The following is a 21,747-nucleotide window of genomic DNA, read 5'->3' as shown; positions in this document are numbered from 1 at the left end:
CATCGCCATCTTCGCTCTGCCTGCCTGCCTGCCTCTTCCCCCTCTCGAAACAACACCCATATCCATCCCTCAAGCGCGTGCCCAACGCCTTCGTGCTGCTGCTGCAGTGGCCTGTGGCTTGGCTTGGCTTCTTCCTCTTGCTTGCTTGGTGTGGTGTGGCTGAGCTGAGCTGAGCAGAGCAGAGCTGAGGGGCTTTGCTTGCATGGTTGGTCACCTGGAGGGTCACTGTCTGTCTCTGCTTTTCCTCTCCCTCTGCGTCCTTGCTTCCTTTTGGCCTTTTGCTTTCCCTACCTCCTCTTGCCTTTCAATAATCATCATGGAGAAGGTGTGTGTTCGTTCTTGAAGCCTTCTCCTCCCCCTCTCATCCCATCTCATCTCCACCGGTGTTCCAAGTCCACCTCTGCTGCTCTCTGGAAAACTTCTGCTATTCTTTTCTCTTCTTTTCATCTTTTCCTGGTGTAATTCTGGCTCTAGATAACTGCAGGTCTTTTAGGGATTTGGCTTTCCCTTCTGTGTTCATGTGGTGTTGATGCGGAAGGTTTGAGGAAAGTTCCCTTTCTTGCTCTCGGTCGCCACCCACCATTAGCTTCTCAGGATTAACTCAATTGCGCTCAATTAGGCTTGGTTCTTGCTGGGAGTTTGGTCAATTGGGAGTTCTTGTCCTAGGGTTAGTTTCCTTCCTTGGATTGAGCCAATTGGGAGGTGTTTGGGGAGCTCTCCTCTCAAAGCGATTCCGTTGTAACTGCTAGTGCATAAATACTTGTTCTTGGGCTCCGAATTGGCGCAAATTGGGATGCTTTCGGACGCCATGATGATGGAGGCCAGAAAGGGGCTGATAGCGAGGGAGATGGATCAGTTCCCTGTCGGCATGCGGGTCCTCGCCGTCGACGATGACCCGGTGTGCCTCAAGGTTCTGGAGACCCTACTTCGGCGCTGCCAGTACCATGGTCAGAATCTACTTGCACTTCACTGTGTTTACAGGCCATATTACCTGCAGGCTGCAGCTAGTTATTTGCACGGTCAAATTATTAATCATCTGTTCTTATTTATGTTCTCTTAAATAATTTCTGAAGCTATCTGCATTGCACTAAAAACAGTGAATTCGTAGTTACTAGTGTTTTAATGCTTCTGTGGTTGCAAGACTTTCCACATGCAGAGTAAAAACTCCTGTCATGTTCTGACATGAATATTACAGTCATTTATATTTTACAGATGCTTTCTATTACTTATGTTTTTTTAAAGATATTACTTATATGAATTTTATAGTTCACTTTAGGACATGTGGATTTGTAAACTACTAATAGTCTTATAACGAAACACGATACATATGTAATTATGCATATCCTGTTCAACAATTTATACTCCGTAACTGATTAGAGCAACTTCTGCCTCCTTAACAGTAACAGCTACCAACCAGGCCATCACTGCACTTAAGCTCTTAAGGGAGAACAAGGACATGTTTGATCTGGTTATCAGCGATGTCCATATGCCCGATATGGACGGCTTCAAGCTGCTCGAGCTTGTGGGGCTTGAAATGGACCTTCCTGTCATCAGTAAGTCTGACAAATTCCTGTTCTTCCAACTGTTCTTGCTACTTGTGGAGTGATGCTGTTTCCATGTTTAAAATGTGGATGCTAATGAAGCAAAATTCAATTCATGCAGTGTTATCAGTGAACGGAGAGACAAAAACTGTACTGAAGGGGATAACCCATGGTGCCTGTGATTATCTCCTAAAACCCGTTCGCATCGAAGAGCTTAGGAACGTGTGGCAGCATGTTGTTAGGAGGAAATTCAGTAACCGGGAGCCCAGTAATCTTGATTTCTGCAAGGAATTCAGCAAGCCGCCGAGCGCAGATTCGTACCACGGGCTCAACCAGGTCACTTGTGGGTCATCTGACCAAAGTAGCAGGGCCTGCAAGAAGAGGAAAGAACTGCACAGCGAAGAGGAAGATGAAGGCGAGGACAACGACGCACAAGAGAACGATGAGCCCTCGGCGTCGAAGAGGCCGAGAGTTGTATGGTCAGTCGAGCTGCATCGGAAATTTGTTGCTGCTGTCAACCATCTTGGAATTGACAGTAAGAGCTCTCCCCACGTTGCCTTTTCCTTTTCTGTTAAATGTTCTTGCAGGTTGCAGCAACTCATTTATGCCGTGTCCTTTCTCTTTCTGTGGATGCAGAAGCTGTACCGAAAAGAATACTTGAGCTGATGAACGTGGAGAAGCTCACCAGGGAAAATGTTGCGAGTCATCTACAGGTATGGCAGCATGGCATTTACTTCCACCATTAATTGTTTCAGTCCTCTTTCTTCCATTCATGGGCATGTGATGCATACAAACAAAAGCTTCTAAAGAATTGTTTCTAACATTATCTGCCCAAGCAGACTTATTGTCCTCGGTCAACTTAAGAGGGTTATCTTTTTAGCCACTGTTAGTACTCCAAAAAACATATATTCTTATGCAGTATCCTTTCCAAAATCTTATGCTGAGTATTGAAACAGCTACAAGTTGCAGAACAGAGCTTAATTTGGTATTATGTCTTGCTAAATTTTAATCTGGAGTAAGCTATTATTATGCGAGGTTCCGGCCTTCCGGGTGTTTATGCAAAATGTGTCAAATAATGTATTTATGTAATTCCATAATTTCACCTTCCTGTTTCAGTGCTGCTGCATATGTTCAGATGGTTTGGAACAAATCACATGCAAGGAACATTACTCACTTTTATGGAACATTTTAGAAAACCTGAACATGGCGTTAGCAAATCTAAATAGTAGAGATCAATCTTCCTCCAACTAAGTTGACTACTGTATTAAATCTTACTAGTTATGTATCAAATATTCAAATTAGTATGCACTGCTGTAAAAAGTTCACTGTAGGATTTTGGCTAAATTGTTTCACTTCTACTAATTGGAAATCGCCAAGTCCAGATTACACAACATATATATGTGAACCCTTCTGTAAACCTTGAAGTTAGAAGGTGAAGAGAATTTTCCTTATATCCTGTAGTGGTTTCATATGTGCCAATTTTACCAAGAGTCCTTATGCCAATCCAGGAAGTAGTTATGTTGTGATTATATTATTGGTATTCTCTTTTTCTGGATAAGAATATTATCGATATTCTCATCCGCGAAATATATGTAATTGTTATTTGCTAATAGAATGCTTGCTTCCATGTCTAACCAGTTGACTTTTATATGCCATGCAGAAGTACAGGCTATACCTCAGACGGCTAAGCGCTGTGGCATCACAGCAAGCTAGCATTGCTGCTGCTTTTGGAGGTAGAGACCCATTTTTGCACATGGGGGCATTTGAAGGACTTCATAGCTATCAAACTTTTGCTCCTTCTGTTGCTCTTTCATCTTTCAATCCACATGGATTGCTAAGTGGTGCTGGTGCAACAGCCTTTGGGCTTCAGGAACTTGCTCCTTCCAAGGCAATCCAGTGTGCTACCAGCAATGGCGCAGTAGGTCATTGTGCTGGCGACACAAATAAATTTCACATAGTGAGTTTACAAGAAAACCAACCGGCAAGTTTAACGCAAGGCTTGACCACATCGCTTGGTCTGCCTCAACTCCAACAGAAGTGGATCCATCAAGAAACTAATGATTTGTCCAGTGTCTTTTCTGGGAGTGCTCTGGCTAACACTATGTCTGGCACACTCCAAAGAGTTGCAAGCAGTTCATTGCCACCAGAAGAGCTTTTGGAGTGCAGACATAGCCAAGTCGGAGTCCATCCATCAATAAGACTGCCATCTGCTAGTTCAGGATTGGTTGAAAGGTCTGCTGGAGTTTCCACTAATTTGCAGGATTCTAGTATATCCCAGCAGGGTGCCCTTCCAATTAATGGTGGGTTTTCCATCGACAAGTTACCATTGCACTGCACATTCGACAGTGCTGGTGCAACAAAATTGGATGCTAGCTTTGTGGCTCCAGAAAAAAGTATAGATCCAAAGGGGAAATTTTCAGAAAGAATAGCAGTTTGTCCTTCTGATAGCCTTGTAGCAGCCAACAATGCCAAAGGTGGAGCTAGTTCTTCTGGCAGTACAATGCGGCTCTCACCTGATACTGAGAGACATTCAAAATACTTGCAGTTTGGAGTTGCAAGCAATTCTACACATAGAATGGATGGGAGACAAGACCATATACACAACCAAAGACTGAACGGAAGTTTCAGTTATAATGGTGATGCCAGTGTGCCTGAACAAACAAATATGTATGATTTGGGTATTACAAAGCTGCAGGGTGGGTTTAACTCCAGTAGCTGCAATTTTGATGGTCTTCTCAATTCCATAATCAAAGTGGTAAGAAGCCCGACTGCGCTAATCTTTTATTTGTCTTAAAATTCTACAATTTCTCTGCATGGACCTTTTCCTTTCAAATCATTGGCACTTATCCAAGCTCAGTAAACCTCTATTTCCTAGAAATACGATGGTGTTATTTCATTTTTTGATCCTTGTTCTAATTGTAACGCAGGAGAGCGACGATGTGCCATTCTCGGATAGCGATCTAGGGTGTGAACTTTTCCCACTTGGTGCGTGCATATGAGAGCTATTATTTATAGACAGACAAGAGGAGGTGATTGTACAGTTGTGAGCTTAGGGTATTTACCAGCTATGCTTATGTTGTTGCCTGATATGTCTTCCTAGTATATCCAGTAGGGAATGTGTACGCAAGATAATTTGGGGCACCAACTAGGTAGCTAGGGATTTAATGGCTTGTAATAATCTGCACTAGTTCCTAAAAAAATCTGTACTACTTTCTTTTTCCTGAAGAGTGGGTAATGGAAGTGATTATGCTCAGATCATGATAGAGGCAAAAAATTTTTTTTGCTGCAGTGGGCTTCTTTGGATCATAGGAATGCAAAAACATATAAATAGGAAAAACATAGGATTGAGATGCCATGGGCCATGACATTTTGAATCCTATAGGCATAAAAAACATAGGAATAGTTTGAAAAGTGTGTTTGGATGCTACATAGGAAAAATATAGGAATTCTGAATTTTTTTTTCTCGAACACGCCGAGCGGCGTGTCATTTTCATTAAGAAGGAAGCGCAAGAAACGCAAGTACAAACAAAGGCAACAAAAGGTGAGACCCAACGGGCTCAAAACAAGAACAAGAGAGAACGACAAAAAGGCAAAGCCACTATACAGGGAGCAGGGAGAGCCTAAATCCGAAGGTCGCGCATGGAGGGGGAGGTGATTTAGTGCGCGTGCACCAACGGCACGCCACAGATCAGTCTCCACAAGAATGTCCTCGACAAGCCGAGACACCATCGGTCTAGTGCCTTCAAAGATGCAACCGTTCCGAAGCTTCCAAAGGTGCCAAAGGGAGAGAGTGAGGAGTGAATGTGCAGCCTTTACTTTACCCCTGAGCCTCCGGGCGCCAGCCGCAAGCCAAGTCTCCAGGGACTCCGAGGGGGACAAGAGGCAGTAAAGGGCATTCGCCTTGGAGAAGACCTCATGGAGAACCGACTTCGAAAAGGGGCAGTCCATAAGGAGGTGCGACATGGTCTCCGGAGCTTGGTCACACAAAGGGCACAGAGCGCAGAAGGGGAGGTTACGCCGCTCCAAGCGATCCGCCGTCCAGCAGCGGTTGGCGCAGGCAAGCCAAAGCCAAATGCGACATTTCAGAGGTGCCCAGCACCTCCAAATCTGGGTCCACGTCGGGGAGACAGGACGATCTTCGAAGAAGTGAAGATAGGCAGATTGCGCAGAATAGGTGCCGGAAGGCGACCAAATCCAGCGGAGCACGTCCTCCTGACCTGGGGTGAGAGCCCTGGCAGCAAGGGAATCGGCAAGACTCAGGAATTCCGCCACACCCTGGGCATTAAGAGGGCCCGAGATGTCTTGGATCCAAGCACTCCCAAGGAGACCGTCAGCCACCGTGCGCCGTCTGGTGATCCAGCAGTGAACAGTGGCAAACACAACCGGGGCCAGCAACTCAATTGAACGACCGTCAATCCAACGATCAGTACAAAAGAGAGTAGAACGACCATCGCCAACGACCGAGGTGCAAGCCTGGCGAAAGAGGACAAGGACAACCGGGCTAAAACGGATACGGAAGGAGGCCCGAGGCTTGGAGGGCTCAGAACGTTGCAACCAAGGCCAACGGAGCTGGAGGGCGGTGCTCACCAGATTTGCATTCCGTACACCCAGTCCGCCAAGATGGGTAGGCAAGCAAACCTTGTCCCAAGCCACGGCGCAATGACCATGATGCGCATCCGAACGACACAATTCTGAGATCAGAATCTCTGAGATTTTGAGATAAAATGCCTTGAAACTTTCAAACGAAAAAAAAGAATGAGATTTGGCTCACGTTAGAATTCCTATGTAATTGAGGCCACAGGGATGCATTCCATGCGATTTTTGTCAACTCCATTCCTATGATCCAAATGGCTCTCATTGGAAAAAAATTTCCTAAGAATTAAAATCTTACAAAATTCCTTGGAAAAATCCTACAATCCAAAGATCCAAAGAGGACCTCAGCTCCTCATTTATTCAAACATGTCCCAGCATAATAGTTTCTGGAAAATCTAGCATGACACAACACAAATAAATAAGCCAGACACGGAGGAGTACAAGTTTTGGTACAAACAACAAAGTTCAGCTGTTGCAGATCTGGGACACTGCCTCCACTATGTTCTCCTTGAGTATGGGCTTCGTCAGGTGGAGATCCATCCCGGCTTGGATGGTCTCCTGCAAGCCTTCCTCCAATGAGTGCGCGGTCAGCGCAATGATCGGCGTCCGGATGCCGTGGCGGCTCTCCTCCTCTCGTATGCGCCTGGTCGCCTCATAGCCGTTCATCTCCGGCATCTGAAACAAAATATAGATGAATTAGTTCATGCATTGTTGCCGGACAATCAAAGTAGGGAAGTAAACAATCAAAATTGAGTTTTAGTATAGTACCAGGCAGTCCATGAAGACGACATCGTAAGGCAAGGCCAGTGCACCGGCACTTCCCTGTGAAGAAGCACCAATGGCCTCCTCGAGGGCAGACTTGAACATGGCCAAAGCCACGGACCCGTCCTCTGCTATCTCCACGGTCGCTCCAAGGAGGTTGAGCACCTTCTTCTGGATGGCCTGCAGCATTCTGCTGTCCTCCGCCAGCAGCACGCGCATCCCTTCTAGCGGCTTCCTCTCAGCGTCAACCTTGGGCCGGGGAGGCTCCACTGGCAACTCTTCGATCTCAGATGACGCCGCGGCAGAGGCCTGGACCTGATACACGACCGCCGCTTTTCCTTTGATCCCGGGGCTGACTTGGGATGGGGAGTAGTAGGACTGGTGGAGGTCTTTCATGGTGGCGAGGAGCTTCGAGAGCCGGGAGCCGTGGATCGGCTTCCGCAGCTCGAGATCGCAGGTGACGGCTTGCTTGAAGCGAAGGAGGTCCCTGGAGGACGTCTTGGCGTCCGTGAGGCAGACGAGCCTGCAGGGGAGTTTGTGGTCCTTGATCCGGGGGACCATGGCCGCCGCCCCCCTGCAGATGGCGTCGAACCCCCCGTCAGTGACGTCGACGACGACGAGCAGGCCGAACGCGTGGTGGTGGCCGTTGCCGTTGCCGCCGCCGCCGCCCCGGCCGCTGCTGTTCCGCCGCGCCATTGGCAGCATCTCCCTGGGGATGAAGCACAGGTCCGCCGCGCCGTCGCCGCCGGCGCCGGTGGCGGCCTTGTCCATGGCCGCGGCGAGCAGCTCGGCGCCCGGAACGAGCCACACCTTCACCCCGAGACTCTCCATCCACGCCTGCAGGATCCGCCGGGTCTCGGCGCCGTGGACGAGCAGCACGCAGTGCAAGCCCTTGAAGCAGCTGGCTTCCCTGAACAGCCGGCTCTCGTACACGTCGCTGGACGATGACGACGGCCCTTGGTCGATCATGATTTCCACGGCGCCCTCGGCCGGCCTCTCCTTGAGCTTCATGAACACGTTCAGGCCGAAGCACGTCCCTGCTTCCCCTGGCTCCTTGTACTTTATGCTGATCTCCCCTCCCATCAGCCGAACCTGCATACCGCTCGTTCATTCCTTAATTCCTCGGTCTGCACTTTGAAAACCTTCAAATTTTAAACATGAAAAGAAGGTGGCTTACGAAGGATTGGACGATCCCAAGGCCGAGGCCGGTGCCGCCATGGCCTTCCTTGACCTGCACGTAGTTCTCAAACACGGACTGCCTCTTCTCCATGGGGATCCCCACGCCAGTATCAACCACCTCCAAATAAAACTCGACCGAGTCGGGGTGATTCCTCAACGACTTGGGGCCAGCGGAGTTCTGCTGATCGGCGCAGCCGCCGTCTTTCTTCCAGCGGCGGAAGAGCCCGCCGGCGAGCCTGGAGGGCGCGCCGCCGCAGCTGCTATCGTCGGCGCAGGCACCGGCGGCGGAGGCGATGGGGCGGTTGGCCCAGGCCCGGAGCACGACGTTGCCCTCGTGGGTGAACTTCATGGCGTTGCCCAGGAGGTTGTCGAGGATCTGCTTGACCCGCTTGCAGTCGCCGACGACGGCGCCGCAGCGGAGCACCGAGAAGTCGCAAGGGTCCCACACCACCTCGATCCCTTTCGCCATCCCCGTCACGTTCGCCATGTCCACGGACTCCTCCAGCACCTTCGCCATGGTGAACTCCACCTCCTCCAGCTGCATCTTCCCCGACTCCACCTTGCCCATGTCCAGGATCGAGTTCAGTATATCTGCATCCATGCCATCGTCCATGCATCCAAGGTGTTTGTCAAAATGCTCGGCATAAAACACATGTTATAAGTTGATGATTGGCGTGGCGTGGCGTGGCGTACCGAGGAGCTTGTTGGTGCAGACGTCCATCTGAGAGAGGTTGTCGGCGAGGACGGGGTTGGCACGGGCCTCGGGGCGGGAGACGGCGATGAGGCCGGCGACGGCAGCGAGGGCCGAGCGGATGTCGTGGCTGGCGCTGGCGAAGGCGTTGCTCTTGTTCATGCTCTTGCGCTCCGCCTGCTGCACCGCTTCCTTGTGCCGGGCCAGGTCGGCGCCTAGCGCCGCCTCCCGCGCCGCCGACCGCCGCATGCTGCGCCCCATTACCAAGAGAGCCACCACCGCCAGCGCCACGGTCACGCACAGTAGGCACGCCACGGCGATGCCCATCCGCCGGAACATGGCGGCCTCGTGCCAGTTGCGGAGCACCAGACGGATCCCCTGAGAAAGAAGAAGAAGAAGACGAATCTGTTAGCCGATCGAGCTCTGTGTTGCATTGCATGCATGGATGCTGTTTGCGCCGGCGGCCGCGGTCGGGAATTCCCAGGCGCATGCACGCTACGAACAAGGAATACGAGCCCATTAAGCCTGGTCGTTAAGGTATTCGGATCTCTATAGCTAGCCTAGCTGGTAGTATCTGACGGTTAATTGGAAACAAACCTTTTACATTGATCTCTTGAATAGTTAATGACATTTGAATACCAGATTTTCCAGATACTTGCCACCTTAATACGTGCACACACTCTTCATTCCTTAATTAAATTTCGTACACTAAACCGCTAAAAATACTTAATTTGGTACACTATCTAATCTAATACTCCGTATCTAATTTAAGTAGCAGAAATTCTATGGTCTAAATTTTGCAAAAATTATGTTACGGTTCAAATTTGTTGAGTAAAGTCTATCCGCAATAAACACGGCAGAGTATTATTTTCTGAAATTTTATAGAAGTTCTTTCACCAAAATGTTTTATTTTAGGATATGATACCAGCCAAGGACTTCATCAACCAATAAGGCAGCCTCCAAAATCAGTCCCATATTACACGCTGCCAGACAACGGCGCGGCGAATGTAGCATTCAGAGCTACAGAATGTCTAGACAATTTGACATGTAGCATTCAGAGCTACAGAATGTCTAGACAATGTAATTAATCTTGGTCAACTTGAAAAGTTCAATAAGAGTACGTATGTTATCAAATTTAATTGTTTTTTGTGAAAAATTGATGAACGCGTTTTAGTAGGCGAAATATTTGTGATTAATATTCAAAGAATCTCATGTTTTAAGTGTAAGAAGAAATGTGCATTAATTCTAAGTTGTGTTACGCGAAAAGACAATGGCTGCATAATTAGAAAAAACAGGATCAACGTGTCGCCATTTTGGCTTGTGCCTGTTAGCCGTGGATTTCCAAAGAGGAAAAATAAAAGAATTGGATTTTTGAGGAGGGACAAGAAAAAAGTTGTCAACTAATCACTTCACTCTTTGTCGACGGCAAAGCGCGTGTACACGGCCAGTAAAAGGCAATACGGGAATACTCTAGGCCGCAACAACAATGGAAAGCAACCATCCAAAATGACAAATGACAATACTAGCTAATATAGGTAGGCCACATCAAAACCAGCGATACAACCCTGATCATTTCAAGACACACTACAACCCTAGACCAGAAGAAATACCTATCGTGCCGTACGGGCATATCATCATATCAAATGACGATATGCGGCCTTCGCGCCGTATCCGGATAATCTTATATTATCAAGATACACGACAAAATAACAGAGATACTGTGTGTTCATCGGCAAAAAAAAGTTCATAAAAGTTGTACAGGCCAACAGCTGACGGGCCCAATAGAAACAAATTATGCTAGATAAAAAGAAATGATTACAGCATTATCCATACGAAAAAAACTTATTAAATTATCTAAAATAAAAAGTTGCGACACAAATTTAAATGCAACAAGCGGGCAGCGGCTAATACACGAAAGCCGTCAACCGGCTGGGAGGCGAGAGTAGTCGTATTACAATGAGAATCAAAGAGACGAAGGCGGAGGGTGGCACGACAAAGGCTAGGTGAAGAATGAAGTGGAAAACCGAATCTATCGAGTCTTGCAAATTAAATATTTTAAAAATAAGAAACTTGGGGATACATGCAAAAAATTTATCAGTCCTAGCAGAGCGTGCTAGCGTAGCAACCATACTCTACGCTGATACGAGGGCCTCATCTCTTAGTAAAACATGTAGTGACTAACTAATCTTCAAATTCTCAAAAAAGACTAATCTTCAATAAATTACTCCTCCCGACAGAGGCTTGATTTATGAAATTACATCGTTTCAGTTTCCCTGGCCGATCTTCTAAATAAAAGAATTTCATACAAATTGAAATGCAACAAAAAAACACATGTTACCTCTACACCACTTTTATATGCAAACAATGTTAATAAGATAAAACTCTATACTAATTAAACCAATCTAAGCATTGGGAACATTCACTCTTATCATTCGGAAGATCTATAGAAAAAAAAACTATATATTTTGGTGGGTAAAAATTATAACAAGTCAAATATTTCAAAGAACATTAAACTACTCCAAATACTGTAAATCTAAATTGCATACAATATGAAAGTATTAGAAAAAAATGTAAATACATAAAAAATATCATTTCATTATACAATTCTAGCCGCGCAATACGTTGGTTACCCGCTAGTTCGTGGAATATTTTGTGTACAAGTATGCACATGCACATGTACCTGGCACGTACCAGGTTGACGCCGGAGACGTTGAAGTTGGTGCAGGCGACACTGTACGTGTGGGGCCCGACGTCGTGGAGCTCGAGCTTGGGCGCGTCAATGGCGGACGCGGTGCACCTGACCTTCTCGAACAAGCCCTCCATCTCCTCCGCGCTATGGCTGCGACTCTCCAGGACAAGAGACCGATAGCCAGCCGACGGCGGCGCGCCGCGGCTGTCGCTGAGCGCGTAGTACACGTGCAAGAGGCGGAAGCCGGACGTGATCCGGGCCGCGGCGGCGGCGCCGGCGAGCACGACGTCGTCGATGGGGACATCGGCGGAGACCACTCCGCCGGCGGCCTGCGCGGAGAAGACCACCATCCGGACGCCCGGGCGGGCCCACCCGGCCCCGAGAGACGCCCGGGGGGAGCCGGCCTTGATGTCGGTGATCAGTCGTGCCGTGTAATTGGGCAGGTGGTGGGGCCTGGCCACCGGCGAAGCGGGCCCCACGAGTCGGCCGGTGTCCGGGTCGGCGGCCTGGGTGAACCATCTCCGGCGCCCGCCGGCGAACATGGCCCTCGGCTGCCCGTCCGCGGCGCGGTAGTACGTGAAGGCGGCGGCACCGTCGGGGCCCGCGTAGTATGACATCTCGGCCACCGCCGGCTGCATGGCAAAGGCCGTGAACAGCGTTGTTCCCACCTGGCAGTACGTGACAGACAGGTCACAAAATGTGCACAGCAGCATGTGTATATACGTTAGTAATTTTTTTTACAGGAATATACATCAGTAATTCAGTATTCGTAAATATAAATTGTTTTGATTGCACCAAATGCTTGTTTTTGCACGGTCTAGAAGGTGTAGAAGCTAGTACTACAAGAGTATTTAATTTTTTGTATATGTATACTCCATATATGGACGGGTTAATATTTCAGAAATTAAACAGTACACATGCTCCCTGCATGCATGCATATGCCAATTGTTTTTGTCTGCATGGCGAAGGCCATGAACAGTACGTACGTGACAGGTGATAACAACACAGCAGCAGCGTGTACATATACGGACGTACGTCGGTAACTCTTTATTTAATTACAAGAATATACGTCAGTATTACAGTATTGGTAAATATTAAAATTGTTTTGATCGCACCAATTACTTATTTTTGCACGGTCTAGAAGCTAGTATAAGAGTATTTAATTTTGTGTATATATATGTTCCATATATGGACGGGGAATATTTCTCATATAAAACATTAAACAGCACACAATCTCCCTAAATGCCAATTATTTTTGTTTGCACGCACAGCAAATGAATTAATGATCAAATATTTTTTTACCTAAAATAATTAATCAACAAACTAATTAAAAAGATCTCGGTACATATACTAGCATAATATATTTCCTTTGTATAGGAAAGGAAGATCTCGAAGATCTCTCACTGAAATTAATGCCGATGAAAAATTAAGCAAGAATACATATACTGCATACAAAAGGGGAATGTTATTAATTACTTACGTAAGATAACGAAGATTGGTTGGTGGTGATCGGCGGCAGCGCATTGGCGACGGCGAGGGCCGAGCGGTTGGCTTCGAGGAGAGGCCGCATGCCGCCGGCAACGTGCGCCAACGCCGCGTCCATGGCGCTGGCGGCGGCGCCGCTCGTGGCTTCGAGTATGTGCCACGAGAAGAAACAGTAGGCGAGACTGAGTCCAATGACCAGGGCTCCGTGTACCACCTGCATATGCATGGACACGTGGGGAATATCACCACAATTAATAATAATATATTGCGCATTTTTCTTTGAGAATCTCTCGTATATACGTATAATAATGATAATAAATAATTTCCATATATATGTATATGCTATAATAATAATGGTTAATTTGGACGAAATTCTTGCTTCTACATTTTTTTTATTTACTTTCTCGGGAATACGAAGCTTCACACTAATTCATACAGATGGTCGCAACATGTCTTGAGTTTGTAGAAGATAAAATTAGAATTGCACGAATAAAAATTTAAACGGTGTTGCCATGAATGCGACATGGGTGGCGCACGCACTACATAAAAGCAAGGCAAGTTAATTTATACACAATCGAAGTTATAACGTGTTTCGAGCAAGTAGAAGACAAAAAAGAAACCACACATTTACAAAATTAGTCTATATAAGGTTGGCGGACAACGTTTTTTTTTCTAATAGAGGGACAACGGTCGGTGTTGCCACGTGTTTTTTGTAAAACTGGGCCTTTCCCCTTTTCATTACTCGCATAACGAAAATACAAGGTGCTATAAGTTGCCACGTGTTACAAAGACATACATATATCTTTTCTAGAAAACCATTATAAATATCAATCGACCGTTAGCCCCGTAAATACAAGCCGAGTTTCAAATGGTTCTACCGAGCGCCACGTGTCGTGAAATCCATGGCCAGGTGAAAAACAATATATGAACATACAACAAAGAAGATGTATTCTCCTAGTTTCCACATATAGACTTGATCCGTCCATTGGTTTACAAGATAACAGGAAAAACTTATAGATCTACGTATACTCACTGCTCGATCTGAAAAGCAAAAGGTACAAACACCGGGATGAACTTTCTGCCCATATGGATCGCTACATGTTTGGAATATGTAGAAGATTAGATAGAAACTGCAGAAACATTGTGTATTCGACAAGGGATGTCGCCATGCATTGCTGTATAAACATGTATGGAAGTTTCCTTCCTTTAGAAATTACTGTAAATACTAGCCGACCATTAAGTGGAGATCTGGATTCCAACTCATCGTATTGCCAAAAAAATCTACGTTTCTGCCCAGAAAAAGTATAGATACAATGATACATACGAGCTATGCGACGTCGACACAAAACAAAACCATGGAGTTGAAAGAAAAATTACAGTAAACAAGTAAACATAGCTGCGATTTAGACAAATATTCATGCAACAATACTTGTGGATGGATGGATGGATGATGGTGTGTCCTTACCAATGGGATCGAGACACAGAAATTCTTTAAGAAGTTTGACCACTTGCTGCCGCCTTCGTCTGCCATTGATCCAATACAACGAAGAAATTAAGAACAATCTCTAGCTAGTTGCTGGGCTCTGATCTGCTCAGAGGTCGGACGCGTGTACGTGCCTCCCAGTCGTCAGGGCTTTTTTTTTATAGATGATGACTCATTGACTCTCGGTGAAACTGCTTATATTTACGCGGCTATACGGTGGTGTCCCGCGCCGCTGGTTTTGCGGTACCAAAAACCACAGCTGTTTTTAGTGTGCCCAGTGCATGGTGGTAAATAATATTTCACCCTCTCAAAAATAGAGAAATAATTAATTTTGTCCACGTGGATATATTAATCACTTGGTGTATGCTGAGCAAGGGAAAAGATACAGATACTAGGTCTAGGAGATCTCGATCCGCATTTAATTTCACGCGTGAGGGATTATTGCTTTTGTTTCTTTGCCAATTATACGTGTATGCGTCTTCACTGTTGTGCCGGCGGGTTTGCGGCCGGCCGCATGACGTACGCCGTCGTCTATCCCGGCCGTTCACTTGATTGCTTCGTCCAGCATGAGTATCGAGGAGTAGGAGGGTGGAGGGCCTAAACCGAAAACAAAAAGGAATTAAGATGATGGTAGTGGTGTGTGTGCAAGGAAGGAGGCCTGAACTCATCATTGTTCTCTAACGAGGATTATTCATGCCACGTAAGGTCTTATTTGGCACTAGTGTTTTTTATGTTTTTTAAATATTATTCTTTCCCAAAAACACACTAGAAATCTCAATGTTTGTTTGGTAGGAAATAATTAGAGGGGATTATTCCTAGTTTTTCCCACAAAACACTCTAGTTTTGTACCAAACTAGAACACTTCTCATACTAGTTTTTTTTTTTAAAACACTAGTGCTTTGGTTTTTTTAGAGTTTTGGCTGAACACCCAAACCCTCAAATATCAAAACACTAGTGACTAAAAAATACACTAATTCCAAACAAGGTCTAAACGAGTGAAGAAAGGACCTAGATGAAGAAAAAAAGACCTAAATGCAAAAGTGCAATAAGGAGAAGTGAGAGAACCTTGGGATAGTTTAACTTACCCTTTTAACCTCCATTTCTCATCCCTCAAGAGAGCATACATGGTCCTTTGTCATACACTTTAAGACTTAAATACCCCAACGGTGTGCAAGTCATTTCAACCGCATTTGAGTAAACTCAAAAAGGAAAAACTCTAGGGAGCTCCAAGACTTGTTTGGGAACCCACAGAGTCAAGTTCAACAAGTTTGGTACGGCCCATCTTGGCATAAGAGAGACGGGAATCTCAACATCGACTAGGAAGTCTCGTATGGGCCCTAACAACAATATGGATTTTGACGATGGTGTAAGTCCAGCGCGCTAATAATAGAGAAAACGGAGTATTTTATTGTTCGTAACGTATCCAATGAAAATAGTTATTTGGTGCAAATGTGCAAACTTTGTTCATGAGCCGTTGGATCCATGATAGACGGCACATATGAAACGTGGGTACTAACCAGCCAATTAAACCCACTTTTACAGAAAACCCCCTACCTGACTTCAATCATTCATAGCCAGGGAGAATCTCGCCGCCCGCCCTCCACCATCGTCGGCTGCCTTTCCTGGACCACCGCCGGCTGCCTGCCCTTGAAATTTTGTTTTAGAAAGAATTTGTTCTTGTCTTGATAAGTGATGTTTAATGAACATTATTTATGTTACTCTTTTATGCAATTTCTGATTAAATATTCATTATCGTACCATATTCAATAGCTATCCATCCTACATTCATGACCGACTTGATCCGACTCCGCCTATCTGGCACTAGCCACTCCGAATCCAAAAAATATATGTGAAAACATATAAACAAAAACAGTTTAGAAGATCTCGACGATCCGTTCCAATTACACCCCTAATTGTTGGTACTGTTTTCGAATGATGGAGAATGAAATCTTTGCTGCATTTGAATTCTGAAATTCTCAACCAGAGACCAAGTGGTAATATCCATTTTGGGTTGGATTCAGAATTCTTCCGTGTAGTACAACGAGTCAAGGAGTCAGTTCTGCAGTGACAAAGTTATACTCCCTCCGTCTCACATTAAGTGACTCAAATTTGTCCAAATATGGATGTATCTGTGCCTAAAAAGCATCTAGATACATGTAATATAAAGTCATTTAATATGGGACAAAGGGAGTACCTAAATCCCCAAAGCTGCTGGAACACCCATTTATCATGTTGATATTTGAGTGAGAGAAACGGATACATTATCGACAAATGAGCAAATAAAATCTACTAACCATATACTTGTGTTTTGGTAATTAATAATCTAAGTATGTAATTCACATTCATTAGTGGTACACTTCGGGATGCAAGCGAGATCCCGCATATGTCCTGCTTTTAGATCTTGCATACCTAGGCACACTTGATATGTAATGAAACAAAATTATAATTCGTCAAGGGGATAGGACTCAAAGTTCAGTAGAAACAAGTGAAAATGAATTGAATACGATTGTAGCATTACTGAAAACAGAATCGGCATTTCAGCATTGTTGACTACATGAACCCCCTTCCTTGCTGGTGGACTACAGATCTTTGAACAACCTCGCCTTCTAAGTTTATGAACAGGGATTCCTGACAAATTAAGACACGCAACAAACAAGTTACAAGCAAATTCCATCGCTTCAGACTGATATTCAGAGAAAGGAGGAAGTGTCAGCATAATGCCATAAACTTACCATCCCTAAAGAGCTCAATGTATGCAAGAGGAAACCATCTAAATTTGTTTGGTAACCAGGTCTGGGATTTCGAATATACAACATTGAATTATCTTGATGGAAGTGTCCACAAAAACCTCCTGTGCTGAGGTATGCATTCTGTACACCAATGAGTTGAGAATAAGAAATCATGAACGTGAAGTGTTCATCAACAGAGAGAATATGAACTATCACTTCTGCCCCCAAAAAAGGAATTACCACTGCATATTTTTCAAAAATACGCCGAAGAGGCTCATAGAACTTTGTTGTTTCTGCTGCGTGCACCTCATTGCAAATAACTAATGAATCATACCCAACAACTATTTTCCTGGCTTAAAAAAAGGTTAGTCATTACGACTTCTATACCAATGTATATGCATAAGAGGTAATAGCCATGACACGTGAGTAATTGTCTAGTATTTTTTTTCAAAAAGAGATATTTGGTATCTTGCTATAGAAATTTAAGGATGATGCTGACTATGAGTTGAAAAACAGGACGGTTTATTTATTTTATTATACAATCATATCTGGTATCTTGCTATAGAAATTTAAGGATGACACTGACTATGAATTGAAAAACAGGACGGTTTATTTATTTTATTATACAATCATATTTGGTATCTTGCTATAGAAATTTAAGGATGATACTGACTATGAATTGAAAAACAGGACGGTTTATTTATTTTATTATACAATCCATTCACAACGAGCATATATGCATGTTGGGACTTGGGAGCATTTGCATTTCTTTTCCGGAACATTAAAGCAAATTAATAATACAGCCTGGATTAGAGGGGGAACTAGCATATAGACAAGAATAAGTTCTTCCTTAGATAATAATAAACAGAATTATCTCTAAACAGGTATACTTGACCAGTAATAAATATTTACCAGTTACTGCTTGTCAGTGCTAGAGATTGCTCCAACCATGTAATTTGTTCCCTGCTAGAATTGCTTATTTTACCATCACGTAGAGTTTCCTTTAACCAAATGACAAAACAAATGAATAAGAATCCAGGAACATCAACATACTGCACCATATTCAACAAACTTATCATATAAAACACTCCTATATGAAATTTCAATTGTAGGTTGTAGCTATATCATGCCAAAACAGTTCATTTTACGAAGTTCTGAACTTGACTAAGGCCACTAGGCAAGGCAGGCAGACAAGAAAGGAAAGGGTTGGTTGGCTAGGTTTCTTGTCCAAAGCGGCGCTGTATTAATCAGTGGAAGGTGATTAAGCATCCAGGAGGTAAAATTAGATGCCATCAAGGAAACATGGAATAATCAGTTTATCACTATTGATTGTGTGATGCGGCACGACGCTGACAAAATCACACAATCAGCACACGCTGACATAATGACATAATCAATGCTCAGACAATTGTGCTGTTTGTCTGACATGCTCTCTCCTAGAAGAAACTCCAAAATTGCTCACCAACAAAATGTAATACCTGAAGAGGCCCTGTATCGACACCAATAATTTCCAGAACTTGATCGTATGGCATCTTCACTTTCTTCAAGAAATTATCAACTATCTGCCCATGTGATGTAGCGGAATACCTGAGGTAGAAGCAATTTTACACACAGAAGAGAACAAACCGTATGGATTGTATGACACCATGCAAACCCATAGACACTAATTAAAAGTGAGTTTTCAGATAGGAACAGCTAACATACCAGGGGATCTTCAGAGTTTGGAAGTACATGGAACCCTGAAAGACGAAAAAATCATAACTTAGCATTGCTGCATTGGTAACGGAGAATGATATGTATCACACATTTACAGTTCTACACAGTAGTCCAGTATTAGTAAGCATGAATAAGAGTACTTACATCTTGCCAAAGTGTGTCGTCACCAAATTGAGCAACATCCAACACTAACTTGACTTCATAGGCCTTTGCTATGTGCTCCATCTTCACAAAAATATAGCTCAATTATGAAGAATAAGACTTATGTATGTATCTGCTTTCATGTATATATATAACAAACTTTACCCCTGGAATATATTAGAGCTGCTCATTTTGCTAGGACTAGGAAAATAGCAATTGCCAACCAACAGGGTCACATAGAAATAGATATTCCTGGGCCAAAGCAAGCATATAGAAAGAGAACCATGTCACTTCATTTGAGATCAAGCACGCAATGTTCCAAGAAAGGGTCAGTATAATATCAGATGAATTTGTTGTTTTGATATGAACACACTATGTTGTACAATTAAACCATTATCTAATCCATGGTGACGGGGCACATGCACCTCACTGGGATGAATAGGCTGCATGTGCCGTCATACCAGGCAAGTGTAGTGATAAGACTGCAGAATATTATTGTATACCAGTCTTAGATCTGTCAATATGCAAGCCATCATCTGATTGGCTAGAATCAGAGCCATCACGCAGCCACTCATTTCTCACCTCCAACCAGTACATCAGACACATATAAGCAATCCATATCAAAAGGACAAAACCTTCCTTCCCAATGAAATCCATTTGGATACAGGAACGAACAAACTCTTACTAATGTTGTGAATTTCACAGAGATGCTAGGCCATATTAACATTCTCTATTAGTATCAACTATATTCAACTGCAATTACCAAACACCACCATTTCTTCCAATAACAACATTGTGAACCAAGTCACCAACAGCTACCAAATACTGCCATTTCGTTTGAAGCAGTCCCTGGTTTGAAGAACACGGCAGGGGCACTGCCACTCATAGAGAGGAAATGTGGTAACATAGCAAAACAATAGCATATAGTGTTCGATTCTCAATTCTACTGCTGACACATTGGGTGCAGGTTCCCTGCCAGTAACCACGAAGCTATGCCACGCCCAGACCTAAACGAAGGGAAATTCCACGAAGAGGACGCGCCCCAACTACATGAAGCTTTCACGAATCCGTGGCACTAGAAAGCAATGGAGGCGAAGACATCCCAATTCTCCCACCAGGAGGGACAACCCCAGAAAATATGAGCGATCCCAAATAGGAGGACGCCGGAAGAGATTGAACGCGGAGAAACACGCACCTGCCTCAGGAGGCGCGCCTGCTTGGCGGGCTCCCGCGTGCCGCCCGCGACGCTGAGGAAGGAGACGCCGCCGCGCCCGCCGCGGCCGAGCGCGGCCGCTCCTCCTCCGCCTCGCGGCTGGAGCTGCGGATCACCGAGACTGAAGGCCGCGTAGAGCGCGAGGCAGATCGCCGCCTGGATGGCCACAGTGCGACGCCACGGCGGACGCGACCCCTGGTGGCCGGCGGGTTCGTCCATGGCAGGCTCCGCGCTGCCAGCCATCCGCTGCTCCAGCCCGCAGCCTCGTCGCGTTGCAGACTTGCAGTGGTGCGCGGAGGGAACCGTTGAGATTACCTCTATTTATTCTCAAACAATAAAAAAATCGTTGTTCAAATCACTCTAACATCTCAGATCGGAACGAACGGAAAAGCAGAATTTATCTTTTACGAACATGAAAAATGAAGAATAGAAAAACCTCCGCAAGTGGTCGGTCCTATTCAAAGACCATATGCAAGATCAAGTCAATTGCTTCCACGGGCTTGTTACTGGTCTCCTCAGCCAGTACTGTTATTGTGGAAATAAACAAGGCTCTTGCTATTGCAGTTGTTCCTTCGTTTTCGCCGGCGACTCCTGAACTGAGCACTCTTCCACCGGATACGTTGTCAGGTGGTTATACCTCGCTGCGCATCTCTCCGGCTCCTGGGAGCTGCCTGCTTTCGTCGGGGTCGTCTCGGTCACTGGGCGCCCTTCAAGCTTTGCTCATCAGGTCGAGGCTCCAGGAGATGCTGAACCGATATGCTCCAGTCAAGGATGTCGGGCTTCCAGCCCTGAAGACGCGGCCTGATAGCTGCTGATCCTCGTTTGAAACTCTGTTCTGTTTACCTGCTTCGTGTGGCAGTTTTAACTTTGTCGAACCTTTACTTCTTGAACAATGCACTATGGTTTCATTATTCAGTAATGGGACCGGGTGGCCTTTGGCCTCCTGATACTCTAAAAAACCTAAGATTCTAATTTAATGCGCATTTGAATTCAACGGGATTACATGCTCCAATGCTTGTCGTAATAAAAAACAAAAGAAAAAACATTTCCAAGAAGTTTTTGTCAATGAAATTTTTTATATTCCTCCGATCCCAAAACTAAGGAAGATGGTAAGATTTCCCTTGGTCATGAACCGTTTCCTCTTCTTCGTCTTTAGATCGTTAAGATGAGGATGAAAACAAGACATGGACCCTTTTTTTCTAGACTCCTGTGATTAAGGCGATCTAACGCTGCCGCCACCGCTGGTTCCCGTGCCCTCCGTTGGCCACTACGGCGGGCAGCGGCTGGAGGGTGGGGGAACCTCAGATCTAATTACCGGTCCTCGTTGGGTCTTCGTGTTATTCGTCTTCGGTGTTGGGGTATCAACGTCGATGGGAATAAAGGTATTGCAGCCTGCCACATATCGGTGTTCTTCCTCGCATGAACGTTGTCGGGCTGAAGTTTGGAGTCAATCATTGGGCATTAGGCCTGGCGTGGAGTTGTCTTTCCGGCGAATTCCTTGGGATCCAGCCGGCTTTCCAGGTTT

The 21,747-nt window shown here is 45.2% G+C and overlaps 3 protein-coding genes across 3 annotated transcripts; 1 reads left to right on the top strand and 2 right to left on the bottom strand.

The window, feature by feature from the left end:
* LOC100828175 (two-component response regulator ORR22) lies at positions 1–4,799 on the top strand. The gene is made up of 6 exons (XM_003564152.4): positions 1–947; positions 1,401–1,553; positions 1,663–2,076; positions 2,178–2,254; positions 3,202–4,296; positions 4,469–4,799. Exons 1-6 carry the CDS (start codon positions 794–796, stop codon positions 4,538–4,540), a joined length of 1,965 nt encoding a protein of 654 aa, XP_003564200.1. The 5' UTR covers positions 1–793; the 3' UTR covers positions 4,541–4,799.
* Positions 4,800–6,493: 1,694 nt separating this feature from the next.
* LOC100824758 (probable histidine kinase 2) lies at positions 6,494–13,166 on the bottom strand. Its single transcript, XM_010231617.2, has 6 exons — positions 12,936–13,166; positions 12,000–12,123; positions 8,769–9,149; positions 8,074–8,666; positions 6,903–7,988; positions 6,494–6,809 (listed from the first exon to the last, which is right to left on the bottom strand). Exons 1-6 carry the CDS (start codon positions 13,164–13,166, stop codon positions 6,600–6,602), a joined length of 2,625 nt encoding a protein of 874 aa, XP_010229919.1. The 3' UTR covers positions 6,494–6,599.
* Positions 13,167–16,695: 3,529 nt separating this feature from the next.
* LOC100824454 lies at positions 16,696–20,962 on the bottom strand. The gene is made up of 9 exons (XM_010229648.3): positions 20,659–20,962; positions 20,205–20,539; positions 19,013–19,093; positions 18,857–18,891; positions 18,631–18,739; positions 18,065–18,153; positions 17,393–17,501; positions 17,156–17,293; positions 16,696–17,051 (listed from the first exon to the last, which is right to left on the bottom strand). The coding sequence occupies exons 2-9, from the start codon at positions 20,463–20,465 to the stop codon at positions 16,974–16,976; spliced, it is 900 nt and encodes a 299-aa protein (XP_010227950.1). The 5' UTR covers positions 20,466–20,539; positions 20,659–20,962; the 3' UTR covers positions 16,696–16,973.
* Positions 20,963–21,747: the final 785 nt, after the last annotated feature.

The sequence above is a fragment of the Brachypodium distachyon genome, chromosome 1, assembly GCF_000005505.3.
Source record: "Brachypodium distachyon strain Bd21 chromosome 1, Brachypodium_distachyon_v3.0, whole genome shotgun sequence".
Classification (NCBI taxonomy): Eukaryota; Viridiplantae; Streptophyta; class Magnoliopsida; order Poales; family Poaceae; genus Brachypodium; species Brachypodium distachyon.
The sequence above is the reverse complement of the archived record's forward strand: the minus strand, read 5'-3'. Positions and strand labels throughout refer to the sequence as shown.